Raw genomic sequence first — 14,600 nt, forward strand, 5'->3', positions numbered from 1 at the left:
ATCAATATTATTACTACCAATATAAACATTAACAAGAGTTTAAATTTTTTTCTTGCCCTTAGAATATTTCTACTAGAAATGTGTGGTCAAATTATTGTGCTTTAGTCATTGAAATGCTTCCTTTTTGTGTTGTTATGCCTACATTGCCATATACAGTAAGGTTTGTTTCATCTTGCCAAGAATTTTTAGAAACTGTTTTCTCATTTTGATTTTTTTATAATTATGTAATGCATTTATATACTTGCTAAGTCAAATCTACAAAACAAGGTCTATTCAGAGAAATCTACCTTCTATCTGTTATTCCAATCTCTCCCCTCCCATTACTATATGTAGCCTGGTTTGTTATTGTTTATCCTCCATTTAAAAAAATTATTATAAACAAGTACGTGTGTACATTTGTATCCCTCCACACAACTGGTACACATGATACACACTTTCCAGAGCAGTCCAGACCACATGGGATGGTATACTAAACGTAAAAGGCAATTAATAACACTCAAGAGAAAACCAGGTAGTTCAAAAACCCCTGGGTTGTTGGTGAAAACTTGGAAATGGAAATCAGCATTACGCACATTTCACACCAAGCAAAGGCACTGTATGAAACACAGCAGTGACAGAAAAGTGGCTAGAGGCAATTTAACACTACACAGCAGGTATGTACCCCAGCAAACACATCGGAGCATCTCAAAGGTCCTTTTTCTGGCGCCACAATTCCATGACATCAAAGTGAGCATAATCAATTATTCGAGAAACCTTTGGAAGGAAAGGGGTACTCAGGAGCACCAACCACTCCTGGAATGATTTGCAAGTAGGGAAGAATCAATGTGGCTATGATTTTTTTTGTGTGCATATATATTTTATATATGTGTATGAGCTGTATTTCTGTCTATTTAACAGTTACTACGATGTGCTAAGGATAAAAACGTTGCATTAAGGGTCAACTGTTTAGTTCAGACGTGTTTATGTGAAAATCATATGAGGCAGGTACTACTTTGGGTGTATAGAAAAAAAAATCACTGGTTCATTCAAAAAATATAAATAAAACAGACACTGTCCTCTGAAGGAAAATAGAGGAAGACAGACGTTAAACAAATATACAATTATAACTTGTTGAAAGGCTATGATGAAACAGAAGAGGATGCTATGATGGAGGAATCAGGGAGCTCTCTCTGACTCTGGGGTAATATTTAAGCTAAGACTTGAAAGGTGAGAAGGAGCCAGCCAGAAGCAGGACATGGGACACTCCAGGCAGTCAGGCCATCTGTGTCACCTAAGCCTAAGATGAAACAGGACTTGGTGGATTAGAAGAAGGGAAAGACCAATGTGGGGCTGGACCCCGGTGAGTCTCAGCCTTCCTCCCTGATACTCTGTCTCCCACCTGATACTGCCACCAGCTAAACGTGGGCCAAAAAACGATTTTTCTATGGAATGAATAGTTATCAACTTCCCCAAGCTTAGTGTATCCAAACTTTGTCCCCAGGATCCCAAAAGTGAAATCTTAGGACAGGCTCATTAGAACCTTCAGAGTAGAGCGAGCTGCTCCACCAGCTACTTCATGGTCATGTTTGAGAGACCCGAGAGCTGTCAAAAGGGGTTTAACTAAATGAGATAATGACAAAAAATGTAAATTTCCCTTTTGCCTTCCTGCTGGCCTTTGGCAAGAACAGATAGGTTAGATAAACAAAGGGGGAAATATCTATCATGCCACCAAGCAGAGAGTTCTAACTCTTCCTTAACCTGCATGTCCCTTCTTCCAGGGAGGTTTCTCTGATTAGCCAGAGTGGGCGTTCACCTTGTCATGACACCACATGTATCCCACACACAGAAATCAGAGGACAGCTTCTACTCTGCCTGACTCCTGGTTTGCAGCCTGTCATTCCTAAGTAGTTAAAACAGATTTTGAACAAGGTCCACTCAAATATGATGATGAAAGCTGTCGATAGGAATGAGAAGGTCCAGAAAAGGCACCTAAAATAAAAGAGATGATGAGTAGAAAAGAATGAGCTAGTCCATGAGGACAAACTGGGACTTAAAGCCTATAAAATAAAATAATAAACATTGGGTTCCAATATTTATGCTTTCAAACAAGCTCTAGCCTTGACTAAGTGCCTCAGCTCCCTGAGTCCTGGTTTCCTCAGGTGTAGAATGCAGACAGGATTCTACTCAACAAAGACATGCTCAGACGGGTCATGGCTACAGGAGTGTGGGACGGATCAAGTAAGAACACAGTGAAGCCATGGCAAACGGTGCCATCTCACCTCCTCCCTAATACATACCCCAAATGGTTGGCACATCTGCTGTGGGCCCCTGCTTGGCATGGAGGAAACTGAGACACAGGCCCCAGTGGCATCCTTGAGCCTCTGAAACATGTGTCACCACCTACCTGCTCACAGTGAAGGGGACACTGGCCATCCTCGGGGAGTGAGACTCTCCAGAGAAGCTTCAGCCGCCTGTAGGCCTCTTCCAGGGTCAGCTTGGCTGTGCTCACACTGCTCACAAACTTGCTCAGTGGTGCTGGGTGTGGACCCTACACAGGGGGGATATGAAGGCTGTTACGTGCAGTCTTGAAAAAGATTTTAGACAAGCAAGCCTTAACGTGCAGCATAAATCTCCAGACTGTAGGGCTTCTGTTTCACACGCTGAGCGAAAGCCTCGTACCACATAACACCAATTTATTGTACTTAAAGACTGGTGAATCGTAGATTATGAGAGAATTTCAGTGGTGATTTTAGCCCAAGCAATAACCATGATTAATAACCACCATGGTTAATAACCACCAGCATTAACTATAGTTACTACTCCAAGTAAAGGGTCTGTGGGAGGGCCATTCTTACTGTTTGGCGGCCCACAGAGACCTGCCCAGAGAAAATGACACCAACAGCAAGCAATAAACGATTTGCCTTTACTGGTCCCTGTTAAATGGCCCTGCTGTAGTGAATGTGATATCAGGGCCTTGTACTGCTGGCAGAGCAAACTCAAATTGGGAGGTATCAAGGGCACAAGAAAATTACGTATGTGACTCAGAAAAGGGGAAATACAAGCCCAGAAATTCGAGACCACCCTAGGCAACATAGTGAGACCCCCATCTCTACAAAAAATAAAAAATTAGCTAGGTGTGGCAGTGCACACCTGTAGTCCTGGCTACTCGGGAAGCTGGGATGGGAGGATTGCTCAAGTCCAGGAGGCCAAGGCTGCAGTGTGCCATAATCATGCCACGTACCCCAGCCTGGACAACATGGCCAGACCCTGTCTCAAAAAAAAGAGAGAAAAAAGACACACCCTTTTTAGATACCAAAGTAACAAAAAAATCATTATAAATGAAAATACCTGGGCTGGGCGCAGTGTCTCATGCCTTTATCCCATCACTTTGGGAGGCCGAGGCAGTTGGATCACCTGAAGTCAGGAGTTCAAGACCAGCCTGGCCAACATGGTGAAACACCATCTCTACTAAAAATACAAAAATTAGCCAGGCCTGATGGCAGGCGCCTGTAATCCCAGCTACTAAAGAGGCTGAGGGAGGAGAATCACTTGAATCCAAGAGGAGGAGGCTGCAGTGAGCCAAGATCACACCACTGAACTCCAGCCTGAGCGACAGAATGAGACTCCATCTCAAAAAAAAAAAAAAATGTATATATATACTGCCAGGCACAATTGCTGACGCCCGTAATCCCAACACTTTAGGAGGCCAAGATGGGAGGATTATTTGAGCCCAGGAGTTCGAGGCCAGCCTGGGCAACAGAGTGAGACCCTGTCTCTAAAAACAAATTAAAAAAATAGCCAGGTGTGATGGTACACGCCTGTGGTCACAGCTACTTGGGAGGCTGAGGCAGGAGGATTGCTTGAGCCTAGGAGGTGGGGTCGAGGCTACAGTGAGCCATGATCACGCCACTGCACTCCAGCCTGGGTGACAGAGCTAGATCCTGTCTCAAAATAAAAAAAAACACAACAACAACAACAACAAAACCTCAACAAAGACAAAAATGTAGTGAGACAAACGTTCATGAACAGAGATAGAACTGTTTTGGAAAGTAATGGAGCAACAGTTATCATCAAGAGCCCTAAGAAGTTCACAACCTTTGAACTAGTAATTCCACTTCATAATGGGTGACAGCCAGGTGGATGGATGGGCGGATGAATGGACAGACACACTAGGGTGCAGATGGAGAGAAGACTGGATGAGAGACCAGATGTACAGAGGCCGTCATGGGAGCAAGACAGCAGAGCCCATGAAGCAGTTGCAGGAATACAAGGCATGAACTCCACCAAACACAGCCACCACCAATAGTCCCCCACACTGGACCTGACCTCTGAGCTCTCTGGCGCCACACTTCCTGGTCCCTCTTCTCAGGGTCCTAATGAGGACAGCTGCGCCATCTGACTCCCCTACCCCTTCCACCGACACTCCCAGGGAGCAGCTTGTGCCCACCAGCTCTGTGGTCAGGTTACCTTTGTTCCCAGCTCTTGACTTGTGGAGCTGGGAGCCTCTTGGGTTTGAACGTCCATTTCAGCAAGGAGCCTCTGTCCCTGGCCGATCTGTTTGAGCAGGGCCTCATAGTCCTCAATCAGGCCCAGGACGTGGCGGCCATTCTTGCTGGCCCACAGTTGGTGGCCAGCGACCAGGCGGGACACACACGGAGCGCTAGTTGCCGAGCTGCCACTGTCGCAGAAGAGGGAGTCCGTGCCATTCCCAGAGAGTGGAGGAGTCTCTGAAACTGTAAAATGAGAGGTAGGATGTAAAATCTGTTTCAGGTAACACTGCGTTCAAGACGCTTATGATGTTGAAGCTAGCTAGGAGGGCTAGGAGAGGCCCTCGTGCCCAAATGCCACCCAACACAAGCCCAGAGGGGAAAAGAGGCATGGCTCCTGGACCTCTGTATATTACCCCACACTGGGCTTACGAGTCATCTTGTAGGAGAGGCTCAAGTCAACTCAACCAACACTTATCAACCACCCACTCGGCAGAAGACCCCAGATTCACAAGGATGACTCAAGCTGGTGCCTGCATTCCAGTAGCCCACAGTCTGATCAGAACACAGACACTGAAGAAGGTGCAACAGCAGAGTGATGAAGGGCCAGAACCAGGAAAAACAATTATCTGTGCAGGGAGGGAGAGAACAGGGAAGGCTTCTGAGAAGGAGCAGCATTTGAGCTGGATTGAGCAAGTAGCAAGAATTACACGAATGAAGAGTCATTCTGACCAAGGACAGCAGCAAAGGCATGTCACAGAGAAATGTGCATTCATGATGAGTCTTGAGGAAATGGGACTTTTATTGGCAAAGAGTGGGACAAAGGGGGTCTAAAAGTCACAGTGAGAGGAAAGTGTGGGCCTGTCTGCAGGATGGTGACCCCTGTGTGGCTACACCAGGGTAAGGGAGAAGGCTGGACGGGCCCACTGGAGCTGGATCCTGCAGGGCCTTGAAAGCCTCACAAAGGTGGTCACAATTGTAATCTAAGGCAACAGGGACCCAATGATGTTCTAAGCTTGGTAACACCTAGGAGTGGATTAACTGGCTTGAAGGAGGAGATCACCAGCTGGGGATGCTGAGAACTTGAAATCCCAAATCCTTGCCAAATACCCTCCTGAGTTGGGACCAGGGACCCCCTTTACTGCAAGTTAAAAAGTCCTACTGTCACATTCAATGCTGCCACAGTTACCCAGACTTCAGCTTTGTACCTGATTTTGGTGTCACTGCCTGGGAGGAATCAAACAGATCAAATGAATTATCACTTTCCATGGGATATTTGTCACCATCTACAAAATGCAAAACACGAGAACTGTTAGTTTCACTGTTGTCGGCATTCAAGAGAGAACTGAATGAGAATACAGTCAAGCCCCTCGCATTCACTTATCCATACACACACAGCATTCCTTCAAGTTTTCACTGGGCCTCTGTCCTGCCAGGCCCACCTTTGTGGGACACCAGGGAGACAGAGTGACCAGGCCCAGTCCCTTCCCTAGAAAAACTCTCAGCAGAAAAGTAAATAAGCCATTTTATTTTAGTGTGATCAAGGACAAGGGAGGGAAACATAGGCTGTTGGGACTCAGGTGAGGGGCACTACCCGCAACTTGGCTTCCCAAAGGCTAATACCTGTTTTAAAACCTTATGTTTTAAGACTTATTGTGACTGACCTATGGTAAGAAGGAGGGAAAGAAATGCCAGGCAGCACAATGGGCAGGTGAGAGGCAGACAGTGGGACAAAGAGTAGAATCATCACTCAGGGAGAAATAAGCAGTTCATAGACCCAAGGCCCAGGGTGCAGGGAAGGACAAAGTAGAACGCAAGGCCAGAACCAAGACGACTGAGGGGCCCACTCAAGGGCTTTGGGCAAGGCAATGTCGAGCTGAGGTCTGTATTTTGTACTGGAAGAGTAAGTCTGGAGGCTGCCACACTAACCTAAGCTAGAGATGAGAGTAACCCACAATAGGATCTAGGGGGTGATGTATCTGCAACACTGTAAGGAGGCAAAACCAATAGATGCTGTACAGATGACCTGTGCAACACGTTATAATTTGGAAAGCACTTTCTCATATGAAAAGCTATTGGACTCAATAGTTCAGTGGGTGAAACACATTGTAATTCAGATTTCAAGGGGCAGAGATAGAAAGTGATCTGTCCAGCATAACCCAGCATGTCAGTGGCACACAGCAAGCAAGCCCAGGGCTTAGGATTCCCCTTCCGAGCTCCCGCACCACTGGACGGTGGGCTGACTGCACTCCAGCATTTCCCAGGGGTGTGCTACAGTTCCTAAGGCCAAGGAGCCAGGAGGTCAGCTCCACAGAGCTGGCCCCGAGAGGAATCACTCTCAGCGAAAGACATCAGCCTTTAGAACAGAATTTTTAAAACAGATGCACTTAAATACAGACCTGAGAAGTCTGTTGCAAAGGAAGAAATGCTGCTGCCTATAATTCTGATCTTGACTCAAGGAAATTAGAAAACTTTTCTACTGAGGCAGCACTGTGAATTCTGAATGCTCTCCTGGATGCCTCTTGCCAGGCATGATGAGGGCTGCTTTCGGCAAATTTCAAAAGCAGGTAAAGGCTGTTTGATGGCCTCCTCACTTCAGCTACCCAACTCTCCTTTCCTGGGTACCCCAAGCACAGAATTGTTCTCCCTGCTTCAATCTCCCCTAGCCTACCCCACAAGTTCCTGAATCCCATCTCCTCAAAGCCTTAAAAGGGGCCAGGTGCAGACCCGTGTTGAAAATAGTAATGCCCAATGCTGAGGTCACACAAGAACCACTACCTTTGTACACTGCTTATGTACAGACTATTTAGAAGGTGGCAATATGACACCTTTCCAAACTTATGAGTTTCCCCTCGTAGGGTTTTCTCCTAAGAATATTATTTAACAGCAAAAAGCATATTAACATTGATGTCTATTATGGCTCCAAATCAGAGACCACTTTAATAATCAACGGGGTCATGGATTGATGACTGAGAATAGCCTGCAAACAATCATTAGGAAGCCCATGTGAAAGCACAGGGAACATGTATGATGTAATATTGGGCAAAAACAAAGAAAGGACACAGAATGACACAAAATCCAATTTGAAAAATATGAATTCATGCTCATATTTAATAAATGAAAAGAAATATGCAAATTTTAAAAAATGATCAATGTGTAGAATCATGAGCTTTTTTTCTCTGTTCACTTTTTTCATATTATTACATCATCTTCTTGATTAAATTTTAAGATCCTTGTCAATGAGAAATCAATGAACTAATCACTACGAGTTCTAAGGCGGATCGACCAGGTGCTCCTTAAGAGATTTATTTTTATTTTTTTAACTAGAGATATCCAAGTAAAAGTCAGTCCAAACTTTAGTACAATACTTGCTTTTAAAGCAGGCTGGCATTCCTCATCCCACTGAATACACACATTTACCCTATGGGTGTCAGGATGATAATCCCAGGATACCCCAGGCTCCAGAGAGTCCAGTGGGGTTTAGGAACAGCCCTGGACTCGAAGCTGGAAATGGTTTCTAGCTCCAGCTCTGCTGCCTACTTGCTGTGCCACTTTGGGCAAGCCCCATCCACTCTCTGGGCCTTTGTTTTTCATCTCTAGAGCAAAGAGGACAGGCTGCCTGATTGCTTGGAGTCTAACCATTTACTGGTTTGCTCCACGCCCTGCGGTGGGCGGGTGGCAGAGGTGCCTGGTCCTCTTCCTGGTACCCCCCACAGCCTCTCCAGGGCTAGGCAATTAACCTGCATGCAAATGCAAAACAGATCCACTTTTTAAACCTATCAGGATGATTTTCAGATCCTGAAAGACACTGAAAGCCAGATTAAGATGTTTAGGTTCCCTTCTAAACGTAGTAAGAGAAACTAAAAGAAATTTCAGCATCAAAGTGATGCAGGCAGGACTAAATGGATAGGAGGGAGCAAGGCCAGAGGCACTGAGGGTGTCTGGAAGTCCAAATTCCACTTCCCTGAGAATCAAGATGCCTCAGATGGAGATTACGCCACTTTGCCCAAGGTGACGGCTAATTAATTAGCAGTCAGGTCCCCTGGCTCCTAGGGTACAGCGTGTCAGCTATCAATGGAAAGACACCTCTGTGGGGCAAAGGCATCATTCAGAAGTTCACATGTCACACACAGATGCTCAGAGCTGCATTCTCAGCAAGTGGGGAGAGGCAGGGACAGTACCGTGTTTGTCAGGCTGAAGGGGCACCTCAGGGATGGACACGGCTTGGACAGCCAGAGTGAGGGCTCCTTCCTGTGCCTTCTCTGCCCCCCTTGCCAGCTGCTCCTTGAGCCTGCTCTGCAGAGTGCTGCTGGTTTCGATGCTCCTTTCTAGTTGCAATCGCAGAGCCTGGATCTCCATCAGGAGGCTGTGCAGGTCCCTGAAAGGATCCTGCCCCTTCCAGCCTTCTCCCGACGCCTCTGTGGACATGTGCAAAGAGAAGCCCTGACATCTTCCACAACCAAAGGGTCAGCCATCGAAGGAACTCAATCGCATTTTACACCCACCACCACCATCACCCTCCCCCTTCCTAAGAACTAGGTAGAGTTTAAAATAACAACTTGACTTTAGAAACAAAAATATTGGCAGACTTAATTGCTGCTATTCCACAGGCTAAATAAGAGCTGGAAATTAATTTTCGCTTCTGGCCATAAAAGCCTAGCAAATTGCAAACCAAACCCCGAAATTATGTCTAGTAGTAATAAAATCTATTTGGGCTAGAATTATAGAATGAAAGGGGATGATTTTAAGAGCCACACTATATTAAAAAGACACAACAGCAAGAATAAGAAAAGCAAGTTGAGGAGAAAACAAAAGCTGTGAGATGACCCCTTTCTAGATAAACTTTCAATAGAGAGAAACCATCTGGAAAATTAGTAAAAAAAAAAAAAAAAAAAAAAAAAAAACACCTCACCACACCTCAAAATTGATTCTGAAACATTAGACCTTATAGTTGAAGCACTCTGAGCTGGTCTCTCTCCTGGGATACAGAGAGCAACGAGGCCAACAACCATCCCCAGAGCAATGCCCAGCACATGAGAGGTGTCCATAAATGTTTGCTGAATGAATGGGCAAAAAGTAACATACACTAGCAGGACGATTATAATGAAAGTCGTTTCCTGGGTGCCTACTACATGTCAGGTATCTTCCTAGGATGCTTTCAATAAATGGTCTCATTCAATTTTCAACACAATTCTCCACACAACAGGTGCTGAGAGACATGTTTTACAGAGGTAGGTATGGGCTCAAAGGGTGAAGTGGCCTACTGAGGGTCACATAGCTGGGAACAAGTGAGTGGGAACCCAGACCTCGGCTGGCCTGGGTGCTGAGCCTCAGTCCTTCTATGTTTCCTGCTGTTCCTTCAGAAGAAGAGTGGGTCAAAGCGCTAGCTTCAACACCCATCCACTCTACCCACGAGGCCAGAGTGGAGAGGGCTGAGCTCTGCCCTCCTGTGCCTACAGCCAGCTGTCGGGTGGTCTTACAGCCCAAAGCACAGTAGCCTCAAGGTGAAGTCCTCAGTACCTCTCAGTCTCCTGTGCTCTTCATCCAGCTTCTCATACGCCTTCAGCTCCACTCGGAGGGACTGCAATAGCTTGTCATTCTGTGAGAGCAGCTGCTGCCTCAACTTCACCTCCTCCTGCACCCTGAGAAGGCCCCACAGGCATGAGAAGGACAGGTTAATTCTACCTCAGGGTAACTTATTCAAACCCCACAGAGCAGGCCAATTCCACCCTCAGTCACAAGAGTGTGGACCAAGAAGTGACATGCATGGTTAAGAACTCCATGTGCTCTCTAATCCTAATTCCACTCCTCTGCTCAGAATCTCCCAGTGGCTTCCCATGCCACTCAGAGGAAAACCCAAAGTCCTCACACTGACTCTGCAGCCCGATGTGATTTGGCATCCTGCCAGCCCCCTCTCCGGACGCACTGCCGTGCTCTGTCCGGCACAGGCCTAAGCCACTTTGCCTCAGGGCCTGCGCCCATTCTGCCTGAAATGATCTTTCCCAGGTAGCTGCAGCACTCACCTCCTCACTGCATTCAGCTCTCTGAGCAAATGGCATCTTTTCACAAAGGCCTTCCCTGACTCACCCTCGACAAAAAACAGCAACCCACTGCCAAGCCCTCTCCTCCTTACAGGATCTTTCTCCATATGTTGCAGGCCCACCAGACGTACAATGTGTTTGTGTCTACTGCCTGCCACTGTGCACTAAGGCAGAGGCCTGCGTGCTGATTCCACGACTGCAGCCCAGTGTCTGCATGCGTGGTACGGCCAGCAGGCCACCAGGGAAGCACAGCCACTACCTGCTCAGTTCCTGGCCGCTGCGGCAGACCTCCTGGATCAGCTGCTGGTTGTGTCTCTCCTTCTCGTTGCCTTCTTTCTGCAGCCTTTCATTTTCTTCCTTCACGCTGGCATACTCCCGCTGAAGGTGCTCCAGGCTCACGGTCTTCCTGGAGAGGGACTCTCGTAATTTGTCATTCTCCTTCTGTTTATCTGCAAACACAAAAAGGTGCCACTGAGAAGGGCCACCATTTGTTTTTTCCAACCTTATTATATAAATACAGCACTTCAAGAATACAAAGAAGAATGAGATTCGATCTGGCATTTATGATTTTGGCATTCCAATTATCTTACACACTTTGGGCAGATAAATTTGTCAACATCAAGGCTGCAGATTAAACGTCACTGGGATAAAATGGGCCTGTTTAATTTTCTATTAAAGAACAGGCCATGCAAACCTAGTTACTTTGCCTTCACAGAGCAAACAGTGGGTAGGAAGTACAGAGGAAAACACAGGGCCCAGAACTCTGGGAATGGGTGCTGGCCTGGCCTCAGGCCTTCTACCAGCCTAGCACCAGGAGGCCGGCAGGGCTGTGCAGATGGCACCTTGAGGCCCATTCACTCCTCAGGCTGAGGACAGCACCTCTCCTGAGGAATAAAATACACCCAGAGGCACAAGAGACACCATGGTCAAAAGCAGGGGCTGGGGGCAGAGAGGCCACATTCAAGAGCGGCTTCTCCATTTACTGACTTCATAACCTTGAGTGAGGCTTTTCACTTCTCCATGCCTGTTTCCTTACATGTGTTATCGTGTGGATTCACTGAGCTGCCATCTATAAAGGGTTTATCACAGGGAGTCAGGAGCACTCTGGGGGCTGGAAGCTCCATAAGGACGAGTTGCCAGCAGTGCTGGTGGTGGTAACAGCTGACCTGCACCAGCACTACCTGTGCAGGTGTGACATTAGGGCCTTCTCATGCATCGCCCTATTTAATCTCCAGGGCCGACTTCTGAGGCAGGCACTATTATTCTCCGTTTTCCAGATAAGAAACTTCCCTAAGGTCACACAGCCAGTAGGTGGCAGAACCAGAATTCGGATTCAGTCTGATTCCATTCTTAACCACAACAAGATAATTTCTAAGCAAGCATTCACCTCCTCCCTCAAGCGCCAGACACATCATGCTGCCTACCCTTCCTGAACGGCCTAGACTCTCCTCAGCGCTAACCCCTGGGACTTTGTCTGCTCTCTTCCTTCTATTTAAAAGGCCCTGGCTCCTCTCAATCTTCAGCACCTTCGCTAAGCCCTCCTCATCCTCCATTCTTGAAGGCAAGCTTTTCCTGAGTCAGGATGCCTTCTCCAGGGTCCTGCAGTTCCCAGAGCCTAACTTTATTGTGGCTGAGGTTCACACTGGCCTGCCAAGATTGTTTGGCTGTCTCTCCCATCAGACTATGAGCTCCCTGAGGGAAGGGATGAAATCTCATCCATTTCTGTATCACAGTCTACACGGCCCTGAAGTAACACAGGAGATAGGAAATGTTTGCTGAGTGAATGAATGACTGACAGAGGCCTCAATTTCATCTCTTAAGCCAAAAGGAGCATCAATATCCTTTTAGGAAAAGTGGGATAAGCTGGCCCAAGTTCTAGCTCTACCACCTTCTAGCTCTGTGACCACAGGCCGGGCAAGTCCCTAGGCCTCAGTTTCTCACCTGTCAAATAGGGCTAATGATACCTCATCCCAGAACTGTTTTCAGTAGTGAAAGATAATGTAAGTGAAAGCTCTTTGGGAGCCAAGCTCCAAATAGAAGGAATTAAGACAAGGGGTCTTTATAAGAAGTACAGGATAAACTTTGCTGACAGTAGGAAATCACTAATTGAGATTTTGGCAGTATTATATTTCCAGCCCTTCTTTCTTCCACTGTGAACTAGGATGAGAGACACGTGGCTATAGGGGAGATGAGTGACAAGCAAATAAAGTAACATTTACTGAGCCCCTATTAGAGACACTGTGCTGAGAGATTTACACCGTTCAATTGTCACAACAGCCCTATGAGGTATTCCTGAACCTCTCTGATTCCAGTATTCTCAGCTATAAAATAGAAACACCTCACAGGGCTGCTGAGGCAATTAAATGGTGTAAAGCCATCACAGAGCCACAGGATTCATACTTAGGTTGGTCAGACTCCAATGCCTGCATTCTTTCCATGACACAGAAGGCTTTGGCGTTCCAGACTTCCAGTGACTCCTTTAATTCTTACCTCTGGATCCTTTAATGAGCATTGCATTGAGGGCCTGGTTCTGCTTCCTCAAGAAATGAATTTCTGATGTTAGAGAACTATGAAGCTCTGAACCAGAAGCAAAAATGTTTGTAGAACCTATAAAAACACACATAAAGACTGATTTATAAACAGTCTCCAGATCAGTATAGACAGAACTTTCTAGAAAGCAGTTTTAAACAAAGAGTTAACACAACATACAATGAAAATCCCTCCTGTTAACTATGTTAGGAATTACCAGAGGCCAAAGAGAAATGAGAGTAAGCTTGAAAGAGGGGGCAGGAAGGGCTCCCCCACATCTTACCTAAGGGAGAACAAAGCAGAAGACCTGGGCCAGGAGTCGGGTGAGTGAGTGAGAGTCTTCACCTTCACAGATGTCTTTCCCAAGGTCAAAATTCATATCCAGCTGCCTGCCGGGCCTCACCACTGAGGCAGCTCTGTCACTCAGTCCACAGAGCCAAAGCTGAACTCGTTATCCTTCCAAACCTGCTCTCTCTCACCTGTTTCCTGCCTCAGGAGATGGTATCACCACAATCCCTAACCTAAGCTAGAAAGCTGGAAGCCATCCTAAACCCATTTCTCTTCCACTGCCCAATCAAGCAATCATGACTGCTGCTGCTTCCTCCAAAATGCTTCCGACACTGGCCTACTCTTTTCCGTCCTAAAGTTCAGGCCTTATCACTTTGCTCTCTAACCTTGCCTCCCTGCTATTCTGCCAATGGGGTTACTATCCTAAACAAATTCCATTTAAGTTACTCTCTACTCAAAAATATCTGATGGCCCATCATGGCAAAAGACAATCACACAACAAAACACAAGGGCCAACTTCTCAGTCTAGATACCTGTTTCATAGATAACATTCATATTCACGGCCACCCTCAGGAAAGCACCTACTGTGTGCAAGGTGCCTTCTCTATGTGGCAGGCAGATGCTTCCCTCCCTGTCCTCCACACTCATTGAGTCCACTTACTACATCACAGAGCCAAAATGCCAGATTCCTGCTTTCCTAGCCACCCTGCAGTGAGGACATGGTCACGCGCCACCTCTGGTCAATTGGGCCTGACAGGAAGTCTGCTGGGGCCTTCTGGGAAAGATTTTCTACCAGGATGAAAAAAGGACAGGAAAAAGCCCCACCTTCTTCTTTCCCATGCTCTGGACACTGTCTGAGAGACTGGAATGCTTCTAACTACTGCAGTCATCACAGATACTAACCCAAACTCTGCTGTCACTGAGCCATAAACCTGCCTTGGAACTCCCTGCCTCTGGGTTTCTTGTTACGTGAGAAAACACAAATCCCTGTTGTTATCATCAGTTGCTACTCCCATTCTGTTGTCTGCAGCTGAAAGCATCCTGGCACACAACTGAATACCTATCCTATTCAAACTCCTTGTAGGGAAGGTACGGCATCAGTTCTCCAAGGAGCTGACAGTTCTTCCACTCTACAGCACTACCTTTTTCTCATGTTAATGATTCATTTACCGCAATGTTATCTAATTGTTATACTCACTATGTCTCTCCCGACCATCTTCCTCCACTCTCCCCTGTGAACTCTGGTATCTTTTCAGAGACACCTGGGTTTGAACCA

The 14,600-nt window shown here is 46.6% G+C and overlaps 1 protein-coding gene across 4 annotated transcripts in view; it reads right to left on the reverse strand.

The window, feature by feature from the left end:
• Positions 1–14,600, reverse strand: part of CDK5RAP2 (CDK5 regulatory subunit associated protein 2) — a 183,965-nt gene that overhangs the window by 9,168 nt on the left and 160,197 nt on the right. For all 4 annotated transcript variants that reach the window (XM_054502815.2, XM_054502812.2, XM_054502816.2 and 1 more), the window contains 7 exons: positions 12,998–13,114; positions 10,767–10,956; positions 9,987–10,108; positions 8,648–8,884; positions 5,675–5,752; positions 4,447–4,712; positions 2,384–2,527 (listed from right to left, as the gene is read on the reverse strand). In XM_054502815.2, coding sequence (XP_054358790.1) covers positions 2,384–2,527; positions 4,447–4,712; positions 5,675–5,752; positions 8,648–8,884; positions 9,987–10,108; positions 10,767–10,956; positions 12,998–13,114 — 1,154 coding nt within the window. The remainder of the gene's footprint in view (positions 1–2,383; positions 2,528–4,446; positions 4,713–5,674; positions 5,753–8,647; positions 8,885–9,986; positions 10,109–10,766; positions 10,957–12,997; positions 13,115–14,600) is intronic.

The sequence above is a fragment of the Pongo pygmaeus genome, chromosome 13 (assembly GCF_028885625.2).
Source record: "Pongo pygmaeus isolate AG05252 chromosome 13, NHGRI_mPonPyg2-v2.0_pri, whole genome shotgun sequence".
Lineage (NCBI taxonomy): Eukaryota > Metazoa > Chordata > Mammalia > Primates > Hominidae > Pongo > Pongo pygmaeus.